This window comes from Neodiprion lecontei, chromosome 1 (assembly GCF_021901455.1).
Source record: "Neodiprion lecontei isolate iyNeoLeco1 chromosome 1, iyNeoLeco1.1, whole genome shotgun sequence".
In the NCBI taxonomy this organism is placed as follows: Eukaryota; Metazoa; Arthropoda; class Insecta; order Hymenoptera; family Diprionidae; genus Neodiprion; species Neodiprion lecontei.
This window is the reverse complement of record NC_060260.1, coordinates 36,717,379-36,739,068: the sequence shown is the minus strand read 5'-3', so window position 1 is coordinate 36,739,068 and position 21,690 is coordinate 36,717,379. Positions and strand designations below refer to the sequence as shown.

The 21,690-nt window shown below is 42.3% G+C and overlaps 5 protein-coding genes across 7 annotated transcripts; 3 read left to right on the top strand and 2 right to left on the bottom strand.

Annotated features, from left to right (window-relative positions):
• Nucleotides 1-376: 376 nt before the first annotated feature.
• Nucleotides 377-3,459, bottom strand: LOC107219839 (retinol dehydrogenase 11). Its single transcript, XM_015658179.2, has 6 exons — nucleotides 2,998-3,459; nucleotides 2,301-2,382; nucleotides 1,631-1,947; nucleotides 1,288-1,410; nucleotides 971-1,184; nucleotides 377-774 (listed from the first exon to the last, which is right to left on the bottom strand). Exons 1-6 carry the CDS (start codon nucleotides 3,113-3,115, stop codon nucleotides 627-629), a joined length of 1,002 nt encoding a protein of 333 aa, XP_015513665.2. The 5' UTR covers nucleotides 3,116-3,459; the 3' UTR covers nucleotides 377-626.
• Nucleotides 3,460-4,304: 845 nt separating this feature from the next.
• On the bottom strand, nucleotides 4,305-6,801 carry LOC107219831 (retinol dehydrogenase 12). Its single transcript, XM_015658174.2, has 6 exons — nucleotides 6,661-6,801; nucleotides 6,421-6,502; nucleotides 5,792-6,108; nucleotides 5,489-5,608; nucleotides 5,190-5,403; nucleotides 4,305-5,089 (listed from the first exon to the last, which is right to left on the bottom strand). The coding sequence occupies exons 1-6, from the start codon at nucleotides 6,776-6,778 to the stop codon at nucleotides 4,888-4,890; spliced, it is 1,053 nt and encodes a 350-aa protein (XP_015513660.2). The 5' UTR covers nucleotides 6,779-6,801; the 3' UTR covers nucleotides 4,305-4,887.
• A 176-nt stretch (nucleotides 6,802-6,977) lies between these two features.
• LOC107219829 (venom protease-like) lies at nucleotides 6,978-13,347 on the top strand. 3 transcript variants are annotated; one of them, XM_046746715.1, is made up of 8 exons: nucleotides 6,978-8,106; nucleotides 9,417-10,062; nucleotides 10,379-10,644; nucleotides 11,147-11,247; nucleotides 11,369-11,475; nucleotides 11,605-11,867; nucleotides 11,936-12,114; nucleotides 12,613-13,347. In XM_046746715.1, the coding sequence occupies exons 2-8, from the start codon at nucleotides 9,800-9,802 to the stop codon at nucleotides 12,763-12,765; spliced, it is 1,332 nt and encodes a 443-aa protein (XP_046602671.1). In that variant the 5' UTR covers nucleotides 6,978-8,106; nucleotides 9,417-9,799; the 3' UTR covers nucleotides 12,766-13,347. The 3 variants fall into 3 exon arrangements, with proteins under 3 accessions (XP_046602671.1, XP_046602672.1, XP_015513658.2); XM_046746716.1 differs by having other exon boundaries at nucleotides 6,978-8,170; XM_015658172.2 differs by having other exon boundaries at nucleotides 6,978-10,062; nucleotides 10,382-10,644.
• Nucleotides 13,348-15,656: 2,309 nt separating this feature from the next.
• On the top strand, nucleotides 15,657-18,493 carry LOC107219832 (cytochrome P450 302a1, mitochondrial). Its single transcript, XM_015658175.2, has 8 exons — nucleotides 15,657-16,145; nucleotides 16,458-16,707; nucleotides 16,843-17,018; nucleotides 17,121-17,325; nucleotides 17,407-17,569; nucleotides 17,646-17,894; nucleotides 17,995-18,207; nucleotides 18,283-18,493. Exons 1-8 carry the CDS (start codon nucleotides 15,974-15,976, stop codon nucleotides 18,391-18,393), a joined length of 1,539 nt encoding a protein of 512 aa, XP_015513661.2. The 5' UTR covers nucleotides 15,657-15,973; the 3' UTR covers nucleotides 18,394-18,493.
• A 134-nt stretch (nucleotides 18,494-18,627) lies between these two features.
• LOC107219830 (sodium- and chloride-dependent betaine transporter-like) lies at nucleotides 18,628-21,686 on the top strand. The gene is made up of 12 exons (XM_046746682.1): nucleotides 18,628-18,714; nucleotides 18,832-18,961; nucleotides 19,099-19,230; nucleotides 19,297-19,525; nucleotides 19,665-19,800; nucleotides 19,889-20,020; nucleotides 20,125-20,353; nucleotides 20,464-20,576; nucleotides 20,655-20,783; nucleotides 20,848-21,045; nucleotides 21,110-21,280; nucleotides 21,369-21,686. Exons 1-12 carry the CDS (start codon nucleotides 18,628-18,630, stop codon nucleotides 21,600-21,602), a joined length of 1,920 nt encoding a protein of 639 aa, XP_046602638.1. The 3' UTR covers nucleotides 21,603-21,686.
• Nucleotides 21,687-21,690: the final 4 nt, after the last annotated feature.

Sequence of the window (21,690 nt, the reverse complement as noted above, 5' to 3'; positions counted from 1 at the left end):
ACCTATTTCCCAACGTCCTTCGATGATCAATAATTTATCTAATATACTCGGTGGAGATTTTTTCGATCAACTTAGTTCAATCGCTTGTGGAGAGACCGACTCCTCAACCGCCAAAAAACCCCAAACTCATAGATAATGCTAAATTCTTATAAGAAAAAAATTGAGGATACGAATTTACACCCAAGAGTGGGCATTTTTCCGTGAGGAACAAGCTTTGCACTAGTGTCCTAAAGTCAACTCTCTGTTTAAATGCGGCTAGTTTTGACGGTTGAAGCTTTGCTCCGAGCGATGATTTATAGGCTACATCATTGTATTAGACGGAGAATTGTCTAGTGATGAAAAAAAATGTTTTGTTTGAGGTTCAAGAATTCACAACTTTGAAGGCGTATAAAATATTTTTATTGGTAGATAAAGTATACACGTATAGTTTGAGAAATATTCTTATAACAAAACATTCTTATTGCTCTCCCAATGCGGCAAGTCAAGTCATTCGCGTTGTTTCCAGTCTATGCAGATGAAACTAATTTATAGTTACTCAAGTTCATAATATGTTGCGGATCACCCAATCCGATGCTTGTCGTAAAGTACGCCAATTCCTCAATCGTGGTCTTCGGGCGAGCAATTATTTACCTGTCATACTCGGTGGGAATTTTCTCGATCAGTTCGGTTAAATCATTCGTTGGGAGACCGACAAGCTTCACACTCTCGTCCCAAAGTCTGGCGGCCATTTCCTTGTTCATTGCTGACGACGAAGGTGAGACTGCGGCACACTCCCTGTAAAAAATTATTTTTACTGTTTTACCAGCAGGATTCTGAGCGCAGCTGATATACTCGTTCGATAGGATTAATTTCTTCGTAAGGTTTCGGAATTCAATAATTTAATGACAGGTTGTTTCAAGATGCCAGACAGAGCGTTTAAAAGGGCCGAACACAGTTTTTTCTGGATTGCCATGTCAGGATTTTCCCTTACCTGTAATAGAGGCCGGTTTCGTTGGCAGCCTGCTCGTCGAGGGCGCAATGGAGGGTTGTTTGGGCGCCCTGTTCAACGGTCTTTATCATGAAGCCCACTAGACTGTACAAAAATCGCACGCCACGGAAGAAAGAGTCATCGAGATGACGGCTGAGCTCTGATTTTATGACTCCTGGATGAAGTGAGTAAGTGTTGACACCTTTGATATTCGCCTCTGAAATTTGACACCCCAGCTCAGTCAGTAAAGCCGCTTGATAGAAGCGACGAAAGCTTTCGCACGCTGGAAATTTCCCAACGTGTCTTAAAACTTTGTTTACCTTTCAGTCGGTGAGCTAATTCTCGAGTAAAGAGCACGTTGGCCAACTTGCTCTGGCAGTAAGCCGATATGGCACCGTACGATTTTTCCGACATCAGATCATTGAAATTGATACCAGTTGACACTGTGATGGAAAAAAACGTTCCGTGAGAAGATCAGTTCTCAGTAAACTTGGGCATATTAACACTAATCCAAGATCTGTTTATACGGTTATTTTATAGAAATTAATGGAATTCCGTTCCGTTCGAGAGTGAAAGTTCAACCAACCATGAGTACGAAAAGTCTCAACGATAATCAACACGCGGTTCGTGATATTGGACGCCTTACTTGAGTGGAAGACTTACACCTGTGAGCCAGAGACGAAACATTAATGATCCTGCAACAAGGATCAGAGTCCTTTCGACTCTGAATGATCCTCGGCAACAAGAGCAAGGTGAAGAGGAAATGACCGAGGTGATTGGTGCCCAACTGAGTCTCGAAGCCGTCTTCCGTGACCCCTTTCGGACACATCATGACCCCGGCATTGTTGATTAGGATGTGAATGGCTGGCTCGGTTTCCAATATTTTTTTCGCACACTCTCTGACACTGGCCAAACTGTTCAGATCCAGTTTTTGAATAACAAGTTCACCCGGCTCTCCTTTGAACTCTTCCTTGTTAGGCCTGAATCAAGTCCAGCACAAAGGTGATGAGAATTATTCGTCAGCATATGTTACAGATCTCGAAATTCAAAGTGCAAGTTACGTAATAGGCAAAGGAATGTTTGTCAAATAAAGTGTTTTGACATGAATATCTTATCGTGTGAAATTCTAGTCTTGGTATGTCTCTTGCGTGTTCATGTTCATTGACTAACTTAATCACTTCCAATTAAGAATCGATGTGTCCATCACTTATACCGCCTTGGAGTATTCCAACTCAGTGAATTTCAAAATAGTAAAAAAAAACCGATTCAAGCTGAATAACATGCACGTTTGACTTCATAAAACACACGTTCAATGTGGTAATTATATTCATACTTGGAAGGTAAGGTTTTTTTTACATCCTCCAGCGCTGCCTGGGCCTTGACAAGATCTCTGCACGCCATGATTACCCGAGCCCCTGTAATCAATATTAAGATACACGTTCGGCCTCATTAAGCATGTACGGTCACGGGCAGAAGATATTACGGGCTTAGTTCCGTCAGAATTCTCTACTTGAATTCAGGTAAATATTTTATGGGCAAGCAACCTCGTCCACTTCCAATGCTTCGCCGTAGGTATAAGTTCCCACATTACACGATAATGGGTTTTGTTGTGTATGAAATAGGGCATGGCAAGGTAGGTGTATATTTGTACTCTTTCCAAAGTGCTGTCCCAAGCGTAAAATTGACTATAAATAATTTGGAATAGAGTTTCGAGTCATGATATAGTCTCGCCATAAAATTGTGAGCTGAAGTTTACAATTCAATATTAATTTGTTTTTTTTTTAGATGGGAGTGTAATGGAGCTTAGATGTGAACGTTTTTGACGCTGGTATAAAATCTCTTTTCTTCAGCGAAGAAGAATAATCTAAACTCGTTTCAACCTACATCAGAAACCAGAACGTGACATGCTATGAGAAAAAGTACCTAGTTGAAAATATTTTTTGGACATCATAACATTTCTCGGTAATTGTCATCAAAATGTTGGTGCCAGTGTTTTGACAATTGTGACAAGTACAATCACGGAGCCTTACCTCTTCTGTACAGATTCCACGCAGTTTCCTTGCCAATACCAGTATTGGCACCGGTTATAACCACGGTTTTACCTTCCAATCGAGACTTGCTTTTACAATATTGACTAAAGAGCGGCATTCTGACTATAATTTTTACGAGCAATGGTATTGAAACGTAACTGTGGCCACGCGCGACGTTAATTTATGACGTTGGTTGCCTCTTGAGTGGGATTAAGAAACGAAAACAGAGATGCCTCACTCGAAGCACTGCAACCACCGGCTGGTCATATTCGGACCACACTGAATTCGCAGACTTGTTATCAACGCCTGGCTGTCTCGACGACTCTTCGAACAGTGCGGGAAATGAAGATTTTTTAGGCTCAGGTGGTCGGCACAGGATCGTTAGTGCTCGCGATAGTTTATTCGTTGACTACGGTATAAAGTCCAGGGACTAAGCCAATAGAGGTTCAAGATATATCGGCCATCGCCAACGGCAATCTCCTTGACTTCAGAACTCAGTTACGAACGACAAGTGTCTGCGTCTCATCGTGCGAGTGGGAAAATCAAGTGTGTGTCAAGGAGACTTCTGGAGGGGGAATCGAACGTGCGCAAAGTCGCAGGCACTGGGTTTTAGTCTCCAGCCACCGGTTTCACGGTCAATCGGTCTCTACTGCCTGGTGAACACTGCCAGCGGGTCATCAGACCTCTGAAACTGTTGATGTCGATATCGAGTTTCAGGAATGTGTTTCTACATGTAAACAGGAAGTACTAATCTTAACCGCAGCTTGTCGAGCTCGAGTTTAAACGTGATTATTCGAGAATTACTTCACGTATTGAATATAACGAGCATGTGTAACAATATGCCTGTGTTCAAACGATACACCCTCATATCTCACTTGCAGTTCTTCTACAATCGGGTTTTTTTCGTTCTATGTTAGGTTTCACTATCCTCGTGTTAACTTCTTTTCATATGCTCAACTGATCGCCAATTATCAGGAAATACTGAATACAATTATTTTCAATGGATTTTTGTTTTCAGTGTCCCAGTGACGAATGAAATTACCGGTTTCTTGATCAGTGACCCCCTTCGTAACATCGATGATAGTGTTTACAAGGTGGGTATAAGATGTCTCTACATATTGTTGTCGCGATTGGTTGCGGTAAGGAGACTCTCGGTCATTGATTTGTCCTTGCGGAAGGTTACAACACTAATAAACATTAACGGAAGGCTTAATTGCTTAGTTGCCAAATTATCCAATCGGAATTTTCTATAGCGCACACGCACTGCGTCCCGTAGCAATCCGCTAATCGAATAATTAGAGAGTAAGTTAGTCGTACTTATCATTTATTCTTGGCTTACTCAGAATTGGCTTTGCAACGTCACAATTAATCGTTTATGCTAATCGGTTAGAGTTGTTCGTCAAAGCTGACCTCAGCAAAATTCGAAAACGAGCAAAACTTCTTGAAAAACACAATGAGTGCGCGACTGCAAGGTGAAGATCTGATCGATAACACCAAGACTAAAATTAAAATAAGATTACATTTACTGTGTTTTTCCGGTGTAATATCGACATCGATTTACTTGACTTATTATCCACGCACAGTGTCTAAACTTTGGGACAATCTGATATCAGCCATGGCTAACTTTCTACTTCATTATCGTTACTCCACGTTACACAACGGAATTACAAAATTTTGTCACGTTCTTCGACTATAAATACCGTAAACGATTATAGTGGGACCGTCTAAAAATCTTCGAGGGCTATATTAACATAGATGATTGGAAACGGAACTGAAGTATCAAAATCAATTACAGGAAATAAGAAAATATCTTATTGGTGGATATTATGCAAAGGTGATATTATAATAAAAATGATCGGTACAAAACTAATCTAATGTGATGCAAGTTGTTCATTCCGAAGTGCAAGGTTCCTGTGAGAGTTTATCGGTTTCATCGACCGTACCGGGAGAACGAAATTCTTTGGTAACATGCTCCATTATTTCCACCAGATTCTCGCTAGGAAGTCCAACGAACTTTACACTTTCTTTCCAAAGTATGGCGGCCTTTTCATAGTCCAATGCGCCGGGTGAAGGCTGGCGTACCGCACACTCTCTGGGAAAAGAAACAACTTTTGTAAAAAAAAAAAAAAAATTACAAATGACAGAAATCAGTTCGATTTGGAGTTGGGATTAAAGTTGATTAAGTTTAATACGAGTAATAAAGTCCCGTCTGCTCGGCTGCAGCTTCGTCAACGGCGCAATGAATGGTCGTCTGGGCACCCTGTTCAACAGATTTAATGAACGTCCGGAAGAATCCGAAAACTAATCTCAAACCTCGGGAGATGGTTTGCTGAAAATGGCGGGCTAGTTCAGAGTCGATGACTCCTGGATGGAGAGCGTAGACATTGACACCGGTGATGTCCGTCTCTGAAATTGAGGGTTCCTTGGTCAGTGCTGCCCTTTCTGCAGGAAAAAATTTCTCATTTTCTCCACATTTCGTAATAAGTTTCACCTCTCAATCGACGAGTCAATTCTCGCGTGAACAACACATTGGCCAACTTGCTTTGGCAGTAGGCTTTGAAGGGGGCGTAAGACTTCTCCAACATTAGATCTTCGAAGTCGAGTTGACCTCCTGAGGGGGTGGAGTAAAAATTTATCAATCTAGGGTGTAACTCGGATTGAGTATAAGTTCCGATCGCAATGAGAGCTTTGGAACTGGTCTAAGGTCAAGGCGTGAAAGAACAACGACGTGAACAAGTCTCGTTGATGTTTGATTTATGCAATTTTTACTTATTGTTAGGTGTGGAGTTCTCACGCGCATGAGCCGCCGACGAAACGTTGATTATCCTGGAACGGTTATCAGAGTCTTTCCGATCGGGAACCATCAATGGCAGGAGTAACAGCGTCAATAGGAAGTGGCCGAGGTGATTGGTGCCGAATTGTATCTCAAAGCCATCCTCCGTGACCCCTTTCGGGCACATCATAACCCCAGCGTTGTTGATGAGGACGTCGACGAACAACTCCGTCTCGTATACGCGTCTCGCGAACTCTCTGACACTGGCCAAACTAGTCAGATCCAATTTGCAGACAACGAGTTCACCGGGCCCGCCAATGAATTGTTCTCGTTTTGGACTGAAATGAGGAGAAGAAAGGCCGCGGTTTAAAATTCAATCCAAGTGTATCTTATGCGGAACGCTTGTGTTTTCAATATATTCATTCGTCTCGCATCTGCGAATTATTTTTGATCGATTCTCTATAAATTTTCAGGAAAACGCCGAGACCTGCGATGGACAATTATAATATCATTGGATACTGGTTCAGAAAACTATTGAAACCAGCTCGAGAAGATCAAAAAAATCTTCCAAATCCGCGGTACATTTAGTTCAAACGCATACTGAGAGGTGTGTCAGTTTGCACGAGTCGTGCATAAAATTCTGTTCGTACTCGGAAGGTGGGACGGCTTTAAGTTCCTCCACAGCGGCGTTGGCCTTGTCAACGTTTCTGCAGGCCAAGATGACTTTAGCACCTGCAACAAATGATTTCGAATTCGAACTTACAACCAGACGTGTCATTTTACACGTAGTCGAAGTGTGTATAATGTTATTCTAGTCTGCGGTGTCACCGCAAACGGTGATTATCACAGTGCCAGCAGCAGCAGTAACAGGAAACCGCAGAAAGCCTCACCTCGCCAGTAAAGATCCCTCGCCGTTTCTTTTCCAATGCCTGTGTTAGCCCCTGTTATTATAACAGTTTTTCCAGTCAACCGCGCCTTGCTTCGACAGGAGCTACTGAACGGCCACATTTTGGTTCACCCTCTGTCCGAAGAACGGCAACCGTTGATGAAAGCCTTTCACAAACACACGCGGCACAATCACCGCTCGATTTTCCAGCTTGAACTTTTTCGCTCGACGTATTTTACCGTCAGCCTGAAGTCACCGGTGAGCAATGTCTCCAAACTTGTTCAACATCCATCGGTAACCACGGTTCGAGGCAAACTTGTAAACTGCGATGGGCGCTGGCGTCAGTTTCTTGCAAGGCGGTAGCACGTAATTACGTAGTATCTTATCGCGCGAGTTTCGAGATAAAAATACGTATTAAAATAGACTGGGAGGAATGCAGTCGGAGCACGTGGACAGCAGCCGGCAATTTCTCATGCCGAACGTAAACACTGTGTATTATAGTCATTGGAAGGTCGTCGCACTTTCCATATATTTCCAATCAATTGCATGCGGTTGAATACCGATCAGCGTGAATTCAAATTTGTGCAGATCTGCTTCTACACTTTGGGAAACTAATCACGTCGTTATTCATTCGTCCTATCTTTGCAAGGATTTTCACCTAATTCGCCTGCGGGTCTTTTTTTGTAGAATCCCGCTTATCCGATGTGATGGGTAAATATTACACAACTGCAACTTTCCAGCAGGTACTCCCCCTATCACAAGGGAAATAATAAAACGGCTTACGTAATTGCCCGGGGAAAAGAAAGAGACGATATCGAAAGATGTTATAAATAAAATTCTTCGGAACTCGAGTGGTAAATTTGTGGACGTGTGAAGTCGACGAGTATCTTACGCGCGTGGACAAGAATACTATCAACTTTTGACGCTTGGTTAGACGGAATCCTCATACGTCCACTTATTTCGCAGACTGTTTGGAACGAGTGGGAAATTTATGAATGTTGCGGTTTAAACGGCGGTGCCAAACGTCAGTCGAAGACGTTGACGCGTACGGGGATTTCAATCGAAATTTATCACCAGATTATCGCCACACCCGAGCAGATCTGCTTCGAGACATGAGAGCACGCAGCTTCCTCCATTTGGACGTAATAACGAAAATGAGAGAGAAGAGGAAAGCGAAACCGGAACTGATAAGTCCCAGCACCGAGCTGAGCGCGGTACTCGCAGATTCTGAATTTTACGTCATGTGGGAACGGTTAGGAATGTTTCATTCATCCGGAATCGTTTTGCGTAAAGAACGATCTCGGAAAATCAACGGCGTTTTCTCGTCGGCAAATTCCATTAAACGGAACCACATATATCACAGGATCCGTCAAACATCCTGGAGCTTCAGAAATGACGCGAAAAAATCGTGAAAGTGAGGAAACGATTACAACAAGGCCCTTTAAATCAAGTGAGTTTCTGCCCAAAACTGCGGTTTAATGATGTAAATCATAGAGATTTCCTTAAAATCGTAGGTAAGATCTGAAACCATCCATGCACGAGTATTTCCGTAGTAACACGGAATACTTGAAAATAATGCTCAATACTTGTATATAACGAATCAGGAAATACTGACTTTCGCCGACTCGCAATATAGAGTCGATTTTCCTTTATTGTCATCCGGAGTTTTTCACGATTACACATACCGAACGAATTTACCCGTTTACACTGTAATATTGTATTTATATGTATTACGTTTTGTACTCGCGCAATATGTTTCATCATTTGTGCAATCCGATGAAATTCATACATAAACGGTTCGCATTACGAAAATATAGGTAAAAATCCGACGTTGTCTTTAACGCTTAATCTTCATATTTGTAAAAACTTAAGAGCTCATACATTATTGACATAGATTATAATTCTGGATCATTAGCATAACCGTGGAATGATGCTGCAATTATTATTATGCCGTCCGAATATAGAAGAATGTTAATTGGACAGGTATTTTATAATCAGTAGGTAAAATCCGACATTTTTCGGGTTTTTTTACTATTATTTCCGAACGGGAGTTACCAAGTTATTGCGACATTGACCGTTGCGTTTGTTTTTTCTCAATCCACGTTATTATTTTTGTCAGACGAACGTGTTTAAGGACTAGATTTGATTTATTATATCCTACTAGTTGTTTCAAATAACTGATAATGTCTATTCGACAATAATCGATAGATAAAATATATAGTCATACGCGAATATCTTTTCTCGTCATCATTTCCACAATGTGAGCAAAATACGTGTTGTCATGGGAATTTTGAAATTGCGCATCATTTTCCACATAAAAATATTAGATTCACACCATTGCCTGTACACGTACTTATAACGTTATAGGTGTCATAAGCATTTCCGTATAACTTGTGCATCCAAATTTGAAGAGTTAATTACATTGTTGATAAAATGTAAATAAGTAAATACTAAACGTTGCGAGTTTGGTCATTGAAAATAATAGATGCAATTAAATGTAAATCAAATTACCAAATTGTCGCGGGTTTCTGGTACGCATAAATTTTGTAAAAAATGTATACAAAATTCGCAAATTTGACGTGTAGAGAAGAAAATTATCAGTAAAAATGAGAAATCTCGATTCTGCCGAAAATCCCAAAACCTGTGAAAAAGTCTACAGAATTTGAGTTTTCTGATATTGTAATTTAGCAATAATCGTAAGGCAGGTAGTCACTTGGTTCGACATGACTGCCAAGTCAAACTTTCCCTGTAAAAAACAAGGTCCACGATCTATGGGCGTCATGGAGTCTTATTCTGAGGTCAGAAAAGCCAGGGAATTTTGAAAACCCACAGAACCTGGTAGCCTAGGATTCCCGCTGGCAATGGGGAAAGTCCCGTAAGCGGATGGGCCGATGACACATCCGAGTAGCAGATATCCACTCTTCGACGTCCCCCGTAATTTACTTAAAGACCGGCAAACGAACGCTCTCGAAGTCATTCCAGCCTTGGTCATTGCTCAGAACCACCAGGAAAACAACGAAAGTCGGTCGGAGCTTGTGGATTTTCCCCTTCCTTCCAAAATCAGCCGGCAAATTTAAAGTTTAATCGCGAACTCGTCTTTGGATTTGCCCAAAATAAAAGTGCGCGACGTGACATAGGCGACGATGGACCTTCGACCCTTATTTTTCGCCGGAATCGGTTTTCTCGCCATCTCCGTTTTCGGCCTGTCAAACGGACTCAAGAATTCGAACGTGGTGGAAACATCGTCGGATGTGATGCCGATTCAACTGGAAAACTGCTCCAGCATCCCGGCTGCGAATTTCCAGTGCGTCAGAACCGAAGATTGCATGGACAAAAGGCGACCGGCTGACCAAAAATTCTGCAAATGGGAAGGCAAACCGACTCACGTGTGCTGCTTGAAAAAACGGTAAGGAGTCGAGTGAGTCACGTGCGTGGCTGGTTGAAATTCAGTGTAAAAAATAATAAAAGTAAAAAATAATGCGGTGAAACAATTCGTGATTTCCTTGTAAAAATCCGATCGTTACACTATCGATACAGGCGTTTTTGCAAGGAACAATTAGCACAAATTGGTTTATGGTGTTATGGTGTCGGTAGAAATTTGACTGATTTCGAGTCAAAGTTATTGAGAATAATTTGGTCTACGGTGATTTTCATCGGCCTGGAATGTGGCAAATAGATTTTCCTCCTCCTTGCGGATGTGGTTTTAACGCTCTGACCTTTAGCAGTGATCGTCTTATGGGGGGATTGGCCCGGAGACTTAAGCGAGAGTATCAGTCATACTACGACGATGATGACTACGAATCCTCGATAGAGTATTTCAATCACGACCATCGTGGCTGGAGGCAGGAGTACTATGACTGGGAAACGCCGTGGATGAAAGATAGGCGACATGCGGGTGACAGGACTAAGCATGATTTTGGCCGTGACTACGATGACGATTCCGTAATAATCGAAAACATAGGCTCGAGAGGTGCATTCGACAGTGACGGTAAGAAATTGGTAATTCATTCGATCGTTTCAACGTTTTATCCTTTCTTGAGGATTGGATTTTACGTCACGTCGGCACACCGATTGTGAAATATATTAAGCTGTATCCTGTCATTGATCCTGTCTTCATTACGTAGCGTTGCGAGGAAAAATTTCGCCTGCATAAAACTGTCAGGATAAAAGTATAATTTGTTTTAAATCGGATACGCGCGACGGTATCTAGTTCAAGAATCAAGGAAGTTGGTTGGTTTAATCGAATACGTTTCACCGCCACGAAGGCAACGACACAAGCCGCTTATCATTATCAGTCCAAAAAAAGGAGAAAATCGTAAAACCTTGAATTTATACATCCGTGACCCTTGACCGTAATAGAATATCAATCCTGCGGTTTCCTGACCGAGCAGTACGTTCGTTTGTGTGTAATAAACGGTCGTGACACTCGGCTGATGTGATAAAAACGGCTAATTGCAATTACGCTCACACCACATTGTCACTTCCCGTAGATGCGGAATGCGGCGTTTTGGCAAAAGAAACAAACGACAAGGTGGCGGGGCGAATTTTCTACGGCACGCCCGTTCAAACAGCCGCGTCGTCTCCATGGATGGTAAACACGTAAAATTTTGTGGTTGTTTAAAAAAAAAAAAAAAATTCCCACCACAAAAATAAACGTATTGAGAATAATTATAGCGCACGAATGAGTTCGTTAATCTCTTCTTCCGACGCAGGTTGCCATCGGGAAAACTGAGCCAACTGGGAAGCCAAAATTCTTTTGCGGCGGAGCTTTACTCAGCAAAACAATCGTCTTGACCGCTGCCCACTGCGTTACGCAACGGTGAGAATTGCGCTTTTACTTTCGGCTGTCTTTTGCAAAGTCATGCTTATTCTTCCGGCCGTCTCCTCGCTTTTTCTCGTCTTTGAACAAAGGCGACCACGGTGTACTTACATTATCTTGCATTCGCAGGTCGCCCAACATGGTCAGAGTCGGCGAGCTGGACATGAATTCAAACACGGAACCTGCTGAGCCTCAGGACTTAAAAATCGAGTCATCGACGATTCACCCGGATTACAGCAAGCCTCGCCACTACAACGACATCGCCGTTGTCAGGCTGAAGACCCCGGTCAGGTACTCCGAGTATGTCAGACCGATATGCCTTCCTCCGGACGACGGAAATTTGTACGAGAATGCTGTAGTCACGCTGACCGGATGGGGAGACGTCAAGTCCGGTAAGTGTATCCTGATCGTCCTTCGGTGACTTCGAAAATGACGTTCTAATCCTGCTTATTTTCTCCAGACGGTAAAGCCAGTCCTTTGCTTCATAAAGTGGAGATAAACGTCATCACCAACTCTCAGTGCAACGACAGGTACAGAGATGCTTTGAAAACCAGTCGGAACATCCGGGCCTTGCCCAGGGGTATTATTGACTCTCAAATGTGCGCCAAGGACAGGTTTGGAGGCAGAGATGCGTGCGAGGTGAGTTATTATACAGTACCTAAGCCCTGGCGAAACAATGGCTGAGAATGTGCTTGAATTTTGAAATTTTATACCCTGACAGAAAATTATTCGATTCGTGTAGGGTTTGTTTCATTAAAAATTATTTTGATCTAGATATCAAATTATAAATTCAAACAGTCACCGTGTAATGAGAAAAAGAATAAATAAATAAATGAACCCCGATAGAATCGAATGATTGGCTGTCGAGATATATAAATTTTCAATATTTTCCTACTTTTTTAGCGGTCTACTTGTAAATATCCCGTCAATTTACGACCTGCCGCGTTTTCGTATTGAGAAATCGCTGCACAGTTGCCGGACTTTTTGAAACATTTTCCGTCGTAAAACCGACGCACAGAGTGCACGAGGATAATTTCTTTTTTTTTCCCATGATAACGTGAAGATTGACTCGCGTATTGAAATCGACGCAAGAATTGTAATATCCCGTTGTTAATACGGAATGAAAATTATTTGTAGGGGGATTCTGGAGGGCCGATAGTCAGGCATGACGGAAGAAGACGGATCGTCGTAGGCATCGTATCGTCGGGACTTGGCTGCGGAGAAAGAGATCATCCGGGAATTTATACGCGGGTTTCGCGTTACACCGACTGGATTCGCAGCTTCTTGTAGAGTGGTTTTGATTTTAGATTATAATTTAAAGGATAAACAATCCGAAACTTGACTGATCTCAGTAACTAAAATGCTCAGAAAATTGCGCGGTAAATAATACGCAATTTTGAAATCTCACTTTTAGTTTTCGGTATCTCACTAACTTTTGGCAGTATTTATGTCTATTTATTTGCAATTAATTTATTACGAGTTGTGAATATCGGGTGTTTTATAATTCATTAATAAATAAGATCCTGAAAATTCGGAATCTGGTCGTTGGTAGAAAACTCAAAAAAAAAACAAAAAAAATATTTCCGTACGAACCTTTCCTCGCCCTAATGCATAAACAGGCATTTCCAAACTAATTTAGAACGTTGCGGGATTGAGAAACAAAAAAATATTTTCGGTTTTAGATTCAACACCGCCTTATTCTAATAGTGCATTAAAGCCTTTTCGTCCGAAAGGCATGAAAAAAAAACCAAAAAAAAAAAATGCAGCCAATGGACAGTCATTGTTAGTTTATTTTCGCAGTTGCAGCTTTGCTTCAAACAGTGATTTATAGGCTGAGTCATGGCATTAGCAGAGGTATTATCGAAGGTTGTTGAAAAGAAAATGTACGTTTGAGGTCCGAAAATTCACAAGTTTGTAGGCGTAGAAAATATTTTATTGATGGATAAAGTTTACGTGTATAGTTTGAGAAATAATCGTGTAATAAAACATTTTTACTGCTCCCCTAACACGGCAAGTCAAGTCATGTACAGTATTTTTGCAGTCATTGCAGATATAATAATATTATAGGTACTCAAGTTCATAATACGTCGGTACCAGTCGAAACTGTGAAAAAGAAAAACCTTCCGTGAGAAGATCAGTTCTCACAATATTAATACTACCCCAAGGTCAGTTTATACGTTTATTTGCTTGAAATTGATGAAATTCAATTCCGTTTGAGAATGAAAATTCAACCAAGCATGAGTAGAGAAAGTCTCGATGATAATCAACACACGGTTCCTGATATTAGACGCCTCGCTTCGGTGGAAGACTTACACCTGTGAGTCAGAGACGAAAGATTAATGGTCCTGTAACAAGGACCAGTCCTTTCGACTCTGAATGATTCTTGAATTAAGAAACGAAAACAAAGATGCCTCACTCGGAGCACTGCAACCACCGGCTGGTCATATTCGGACCACACTAAATTCGCAGACGCGATATCAACGCCTGGCTGTCTCGACTACTCTTCGGATAGTGCGGGAACTGAAGATTTTTTAAGCTCAGGTGGTCGGCACAGGATCGTTAGTGCTCGCGATAGTTTATTCGTTGACTACGGTATAAAGTCCAGGGATTAAGCCAATAGAGGTTCAAGATATATCGGCCATCGCCAACGGCAATCTCCTGCACTTCAGAACTCAGTTACGAACGACAAGTGTCCGCGTCTCATCGTACGGGCGGGAAAATCAAGTGTTTGTCAAGAAGACCTCTGGGGGGGAGAAAGGAATCTGCGCAAAGCCGCAGGCACTGGACTTTAGTTTCTAGCCACCGACTTCACGGTTAATCGCTCTTCACTGCTTGGTAAACAATGCCAGCGAGTCATTAGGCCTTTCAAATTGTCGACGTCGATATCGAGTTTCAGAAATATTTTTCTGCATGTAAACAGGACGTACTAATCTTAACCGCAACTTGTCGGCCTCAAGCTGCATAGCGGCTTAGCCTAGAGCTTCTCTAATTTGTCCGAAAAAGTCACTGCACTTTGCTATCTGTCTTCTAGCACCCATCGAAGCAGAGTCTATATATGATCTTTATTGGGTCCGCCCTGACCTGCAGTGACAAGGACAGTGCGATGGTCCTAGTATAGCTCTCATTGCCGAGATTGGTGTGCACTTTCACATGGCCATGATTTCTCTGAGAAAAAGATCCTGCATTCGGTAAAGTAGTTGGCAGTCCGTCTTCCGCAGAATCGTTCTCCACCAGACAATCGAGGTGAACGTGATCCTGCAGACGATGATGGCCTTCTACGAAATCGCAATAGCAAATTCGTAGAAAGCATGCCGTTTCTTTACTTTCGCGTCATGTGAAAATTTATCGGGGTGTTTTCATTTATTTCACATCGGCAAATTATTCTTGACCGATTCTCTGTAAATTTTCAAGGACATGCTTAGGTTCGTGATGGATGATTTTAATGGCATTGGAAACTGGTTCGTGCTCACGGTTCAGAAAACGAATGAATCTGGCTCGAGAAGATCAACAAACATTTCGGAATGCGAATTACATGAGTTCATTAATAACGTGAGCTCAAAATAAGGGGGAAGGAGTCGACCAAATCTCATCAAGGATCAGAGGGTTTCAAATAAAATAAAAAAGAAACACTTCACGTAATTAATGGACACCCCCAATCTACTGAATGGTGACATTTTGTTTGACCTTCTATCCGAAGAAAGGCAATTAATATGTTTCTTTTGCAAACAGTACGGTTCAAGACGAATCATAATCGACCACTTTCTTTTTGTTGATATAACGTTCCGATTCCAAGATGACATTGATCAGGAATTTTTCAATTTCTTCGACCCCAAAATTTTCGCTGATGAGATCTTCGGTACGGGGTCTTGAAATTTTTTTCAAAAAATCACGGCAGGTCCGCTCAATCTTGAAGCTGTCAAGGTGCAGAGGTGGCCGAGTTCACATGCAAAGCCCCAGATTGTAATAAGTATGACTTCTGAATGGGGAAATTTACAATTTATAGAGTTGTGTAATGCATTCTACATGCAAAATGCTTTCTTTGTTTTTATAACCGATATGAACTGCCGAAGCCCGGAACCGGTTTAAAACCTTCAGTGATCGTGTAAGCGGAATTTACGCTTTGATTATTCCACAGCTAGAATCTTATTTCGACCTAAGTAAAACTGTTTATCGTACATGGCGGTTACTCAGCACTAAACAATCTTACCTCGGATCAAATTAATGCATGGTATTTGAAATTCTATCGGCTTGGGGCACACGGATTACATGAATAAGACGATCCAGGGGAAGGAAAAGGCTAGCTTGATCGCTTCTGCAAGAAAGAAGGAGACGAAAGAGACGGAGAGAGGATGGGAAGCGACAGCAAAGATGGGCGACGAGATACGTGCAAGAAGCCGTCGACAGAACGTCCAATAATTTGAACAGCTCTTAGTTTTCGGCTTACATCGTGACACAAAGGTTGTTATTTTTGAAAAATAGTGCGTCGAGTAAAGTAGGCATGAAGTTACGGTTTAAAATGCTTCACGCTCGTGCCCTGAGACCGTTGCGATTGATAAAACGATTTCAAAGCGGAGTAAAAACAGCGCAGGATGTCAAACCCTTCAAGGATATTCCGGGGCCGAAATCTTTCCCTGTAATTGGAACCCTGTATCACTATTTGCCGTATTTTGGTCAGTATAAACTTTATTAACAATATCAGGTATACAATTATTATTCTCATTGTGTGCTGAATTCGGCACCGTTTGATCGCGGATAGTAGTATAATAATCCATTAATGAATGGTACATCGTAGCTGATTCACTCCAAGATCTCGGCAAATTATAATCTCTGTTTACAAACAAAAATATAAATTAAGAGCGAGTTACATTTAAGCTGGTACCTTAAGCCGCTTTCACTCACGACCGTGGATGCGAAATAAGCCTAGCAAATCGATTGATGCTTGAGACTTTCTCTGGTCATAAAAATTTTCATCGATTCGATAGGAAAATACAATTTTGAGAAACTCCACGAGAACGGTGCGAAGAAATTGAAGCAGTACGGTCCGCTGGTTCGTGAAGAGATTATACCGGGAGTTAACGTCCTCTGGGTCTTTCGCCCTGAAGATATAGAGGAAATATTTCGCATGGAGAGTCGCGAACGAGGCTTGTATCCAAAACGAAGGAGTCATCTTGCACTGGAAAAATACCGCACCGACAGACCCGCCATTTACAATACTGGCGGTCTTCTGCCTACGTATGTAAAAACATGAAATAAGCGTTTCGACATCTGTGAATTGGGAACACTGTATAAATTAAGTTTACTCAAATTTCTATCAGAATGACAATGAGACGCAGAATCGTAAGAATTTTCTTTTTTTTCCCCCTCCAGTAATGGATCAGACTGGTGGAGGATTCGACGGGAATTTCAAAAGGGTTTGAGTCGGCCTCAAAACGTTCGAAGTTATTTGCAAGAGACGGACGAGGTGATCGGCGAATTTATCCAGTTCAGTACGCAGGCGAAGCATGAAGATTTTCTACCTGTGTTGTCAAGACTGTACTTGGAATGTAATGGGAATTGGAATTTCAAACAAAGATAACGTAAAATTAAGAAAAACGCGATCCAACTATTGAGTGTGCGATGAAAAATGACCTGTCGTTAATTTCCAGTAACGTGTCTCGTGGCCTTTGACGTTAGACTGCACAGCTTTTCGCCCGATGAATTGCACAGTGATTCGCGAAGTTCGAGACTAATAGACGCGGCCAATTCCACGAACACTACTATCTTAAAGTTGGACAACGGGCCGCAGCTGTGGAGGTTCTTCGATACGCCGATGTACCGGAAATTGTGCAAAGCCCAAAGCTTCATGGAGGAGTAAGCGCGCTAAGATAACAGAGGCCACCTTCGTTCTAGTTGCACCAGTTAATGTTCCATTTTTTCTTTTTTTTTGCAAAGAGTCGCTGTGGACATGGTGAGCAGGAAAATTGAATCGATGAAACAGACGAGCTCACCAACCGAGAAGCAATCGCTGCTCGAAATGTACCTGAGCAATCCGAACATCGACGAGAAAGATGTAATCGGAATGGCGTGCGACATGCTCCTTGCGGGAATGGACACGGTGAAGAATAATCAAAAACTTGCGGACTGCAACAACCGATACGACTGTTTCCTTAATTTTTTACGGGTTATTTCAGCTGGCGAATAGCACGTCCTTTGTGCTTTATCATCTGGCCAAAAATCCCGAAGTTCAAGAGAAGCTGCACAGAGAATCGATCAACTTGTTGCCGACGACGGACAAACCGATCGACGGCGATGTGCTGAACAACGCGACTTACACCAAGGCAGTGATCAAGGAGACATTCAGGATGAATCCGATTTCCGTTGGTGTTGGAAGGATTCTGCAAACGGACGCAGTTCTGAACGGGTATCACGTGCCGGAAGGTGTAAGTAAAAGGAGTTCGATCATTCGTTGGCTTAGCTGCGTGAAACTACCCAAGACCCACTGTCGCACGACGTTTATCTGTGAACATCGATTTTTTTCAGACCGTTATCGTGACTCAGAACCAAGTGATATGCAGACTTGAGGAAAATTTCAACGATCCGATCAAGTTCAAACCCGAACGATGGATTCGGGAGGGCGAAGCGTCATCGGATGCACCTTTCAACCCCTTTTTGGTTATTCCGTTTGGCCACGGTCCTCGATCATGTATCGCGAGACGATTGGCAGAGCAGAATATTCAAATATTCTTGCTGAGGGTGTGTTGAAAGTTTGATAGTATTTTTAGATCCTTGGTTCCGGAAGACAAAGTCATGCTCATCCTTCTTCTTCAGATCTGTCGGGACTTGAAATTCTCGTGGGAAGGAAAACTGTTGGACTGGGTTTCGCTGCTCATTAACGTACCCAACGTGCCAATAAAACTGAACTTTAGCCGTAGAAAATAAGGCTAATTCGGTCTGGAAAATCAGATTTTGTAACTGATCTTCATCTATTTTCGTTCGAAATTTGAAGAAAAAAATCTTTCGCATATTATGCCAGAGCATATTCATATTGTTTTTCTAATGTTTCATCACCCGTTCCTCGATTCGCCACTTTTGAAACAGTAGCGATTTGGTTTCAGTCCGAATGTCGAGATCGAATCTTGACAGGTGAGGTAAAAATTGTCCATATTAACAGCGATGATTGCGAAAAGGAATGACGAAAACGACAAGATCGCCGAAGACGAAGAAGAACGGAAACACGAATCCATAAGCGACGTGGAATCTGTCGGACATAAACACTCTGTTATTATCTCGATCGATTTCCTAGATTTAAGCTAGAGTTGACCGATTACACCCTAACCGCTACGTGAATTTTTAATTCGAGTGTCTTTTCATCTTCAGGAGAATCGGCGGTGGGATGAGAACAAGGTATTTCGAAATCGCCTGGAGTATTTGGCTATCCTCTTCATTCTGCAGTCGGGAAATAACAATTTCATCGTTACCGTTACAAAGTCCGCTCAGTATAACGGAAGTACGTACTCAGAGTAACAAACTGAACTCCAAAAGTGAGAAACCCGTTTCGAAATACGATCCAGAAATTGATTCCGATTTAATTCTCCTTGAGGGACACATTGCCAATGTTATTTTGGTTCTCGGGTTACGTTACAGTATCGTTTCTGATACTCTACTACGGAATTCACCACATCGTGATAGCGCCGCTTCAATGTCAACATCTCTTCCTTGGATACTATTCAAAGTTTGGCTACATAAAGATATGGAACATCTTCCCAATCGGTTACGGTAAGGATTTTCGCTTCACGGATTACGTGATACCAACAACTCCAAATTTTCGCGAATAATTTACAGGCATTGGCGCGAGCATGATGGCCTTTTCTTTATACACTTGTATTTACTGGAGTGCGTTAACCGGTCAACTCGTCCTACAATCCATCCTGATACCCTTCATGCCGGAAAATTACTGGTCCGATTGTACCTACGAGTCTGAAAACTTGCCACCCTGCTTCGAGCTCAGTTCAAAACCCAAAAATGTCGATTGCAACAACACCTATTATCCAGGAATCGCTCAGTACTATCGGTGAGCTCCAGTTCGGTAGCCGTAAGGTGTTCACCAAAGAGTGGCGAACACATAGTTCATCCCCTTCGCTCATTCCTAAATGCATTTCATCTGCTTAATACTAGGGCGTTAAAGAACCCTTCGATACTTTGGTCTGCAGCGTGTCGAACCTCTGGCGACCGGATGAAAAACCCGACGGTATCGGTCCGGTAAACTCAAAATGGGTAGCGGCCTCAGCGCTGGTCTGGATAATCGTCGGTATTCTGACCACTCGTGACTTCGGATCGTTCAAAGGAGTACAAGGCCTTGCTTATTACTCATTCACTGCATCTCATTCCAAATCATTACCGAAGAAGAAATTGACTTTGATTCATTCTTTCCCAGATGTTTGCTAAGCTCGCTTATTCCGTAACGACCATCTACTTCCTGATGCTACTAATAGATTGGGCGAGCGAGGGTTACTCGGAAAAAGGCACCCTTCTCATGCTGGACTTCAGTGGCTTGTTCAATTACAAAGTGAGCATTAAGTTGACATCACGATGTCTCCTAAGCTTTTCAACTCTTTGATTTAACCCATTTTTTACTGGTGCGCTGAAACCTGGTTCACTCTTGGACTTAAGATCTGGGTCAAAGCATTGACTCACGCTATTCTCATGTCGCACATATGCGAGGGTACCGTCATACAACTGGGAAGCTACGGCCCAGATAACTCCATGCCCGACACAGACGTCCTTCTGGTTGGCTTTCTTGCCAGCATACTGCAGTACCTTGGAATCTATTATGTCTTTTCCTGTTACGGGTCAATGGCTGATAATCAGGGCCTTGATATGAGCTGCTTCATCTGGCCACGTTCGTTGAATAATTATTCTTTATACCGGCGTTGCGTTGACTTCGGTTGCCTTTAGTTCTTCACCTCGAGTAAACTCGAGACAACAACTAGCCAGGTTTTTTTGTTGCAGACGAGGTGGTCGTCACGGCTTTTATCCCAACCCAATTATCCTTGCTGCCGATGGCAAAGCTTTGGATCGTTGCGGTTTTTTTGATTTTTTTTATAAAGGGAGTCATGGAGATGGTGAGGCTTTATTATGTATGTCCATGCGACCGAACTGTTCAGTGTTTTCGCCGACAAATGATACCTTTTCGATTTCAGACCATAGTCTTCACCGCAACGGTCAATTCTTTCTTGGAAGCTTTTCCATCTGTAAAATCGTACCGGTCATATCTTGTCAGCATAGTGACGCTTTCCTGTTTTGCAGTTAGCCTTATTTTCACGACAAAGGTATAAAATGCGGTTTAACAGTCCTGGAGATGAAATTTTTTTCTCAATCCGACACCCTCTTCAGGTTGGAGGAATATTTATCAACGATTTTCTCGACTTTGTTGGAACCTTGGTGACCCTGTTGATCCTTGCGATCATGACTTCGCTTATCCTATTTTCTTACTCCGTAACACGGCTCTGCGACGATATACAATTCATGTACAAATTCGAACCGAATCTTCTCATGAAGGCCATGTTCTATTTGACGCCGCTGATTGCCACGGTTAGTGAATCTTGCTTTTTGTCCATGTACACGAGGTGATTTCTAAATGCTTGTTCAATTCCAGTACTACACGATCTACCACCTCGCAGTCTTCTTCTCTCTGCCCACTAGGATAAATACTCTATATGACAAACTTTGGGAGCTTGAGGCTTTCCTGATCCTTTCCTGCATCAGCCTCGTAATTCCTCTTCTCATTGTTGGTCTAATCACGTACGGCATACACGTACGAACTCATGTGAGTAATGTTTCTAGTAAGCGAAAATCATCAATCATCAGTATAAGATCGATCGTTTCTTAGTTACTATATGCATACGACAAGGTAGACAGTGGGGCTACTATTTTATCCGACGAAATACTGGGGCTGCCCCGACGAGGAGATGAACGTAACACGACGAGGCTTCAATCCCAGGAGAGAATTGCGTTACAAGGTGAATAAGCCGTGCGCTCACATCTGTCTGCTCGACAACAAGCGAATGGAGGCGGAAATCCGAAAGAGGGAAGCTATCAGAAACAAGCTGAAGCAGTACGGATTGAAAACCTTAAAAGACGGCGTTTGAAGAGCCCTGTGATACTCCAATTGAAATCCTAAAAAAGTTCCGTTTCTTGGTAATCAGTGAATCGAGGAGGTGAGGGTACAATTAAATA

Bases quoted from the DNA above. Each gene is read 5' to 3' on its own strand.
- LOC107219831 (XM_015658174.2), bottom strand. From the start codon at position 6,778: ATGTGGCCGTTCAGTAGCTCCTGTCGAAGCAAGGCGCGGTTGACTGGA. The intron at 6,109-6,420 runs GTACGAACAGAA...TCCTCATTTCAG, and splicing joins AAAGCCGTCCCACCTTCCGA to TCCAAAACGAGAACAATTCA. The intron at 5,090-5,189 runs GTATTAAACTTA...TTCTTTTCCCAG, and splicing joins CAGACGGGACTTTATTACTC to AGAGTGTGCGGTACGCCAGC.
- LOC107219830 (XM_046746682.1), top strand. From the start codon at position 18,628: ATGATTGCGAAAAGGAATGACGAAAACGACAAGATCGCCGAAGACGAA. The intron at 20,354-20,463 runs GTTCGTTGAATA...TTTTTGTTGCAG, and splicing joins GAGCTGCTTCATCTGGCCAC to ACGAGGTGGTCGTCACGGCT. The intron at 20,577-20,654 runs GTGAGGCTTTAT...TTTCGATTTCAG, and splicing joins TAAAGGGAGTCATGGAGATG to ACCATAGTCTTCACCGCAAC.
- LOC107219839 (XM_015658179.2), bottom strand. From the start codon at position 3,115: ATGCCGCTCTTTAGTCAATATTGTAAAAGCAAGTCTCGATTGGAAGGT. The intron at 1,948-2,300 runs GTATGAATATAA...GACTTGATTCAG, and splicing joins AAAAAAACCTTACCTTCCAA to GCCTAACAAGGAAGAGTTCA. The intron at 1,185-1,287 runs GTAAACAAAGTT...GTCAAATTTCAG, and splicing joins ATTAGCTCACCGACTGAAAG to AGGCGAATATCAAAGGTGTC.
- LOC107219832 (XM_015658175.2), top strand. From the start codon at position 15,974: ATGAAGTTACGGTTTAAAATGCTTCACGCTCGTGCCCTGAGACCGTTG. The intron at 16,708-16,842 runs GTATGTAAAAAC...TTCCCCCTCCAG, and splicing joins ACTGGCGGTCTTCTGCCTAC to TAATGGATCAGACTGGTGGA. The intron at 17,570-17,645 runs GTGAAGAATAAT...GGGTTATTTCAG, and splicing joins TCCTTGCGGGAATGGACACG to CTGGCGAATAGCACGTCCTT.
- LOC107219829 (XM_046746715.1), top strand. From the start codon at position 9,800: ATGGACCTTCGACCCTTATTTTTCGCCGGAATCGGTTTTCTCGCCATC. The intron at 10,645-11,146 runs GTAAGAAATTGG...CACTTCCCGTAG, and splicing joins AGGTGCATTCGACAGTGACG to ATGCGGAATGCGGCGTTTTG. The intron at 11,868-11,935 runs GTAAGTGTATCC...TATTTTCTCCAG, and splicing joins ATGGGGAGACGTCAAGTCCG to ACGGTAAAGCCAGTCCTTTG.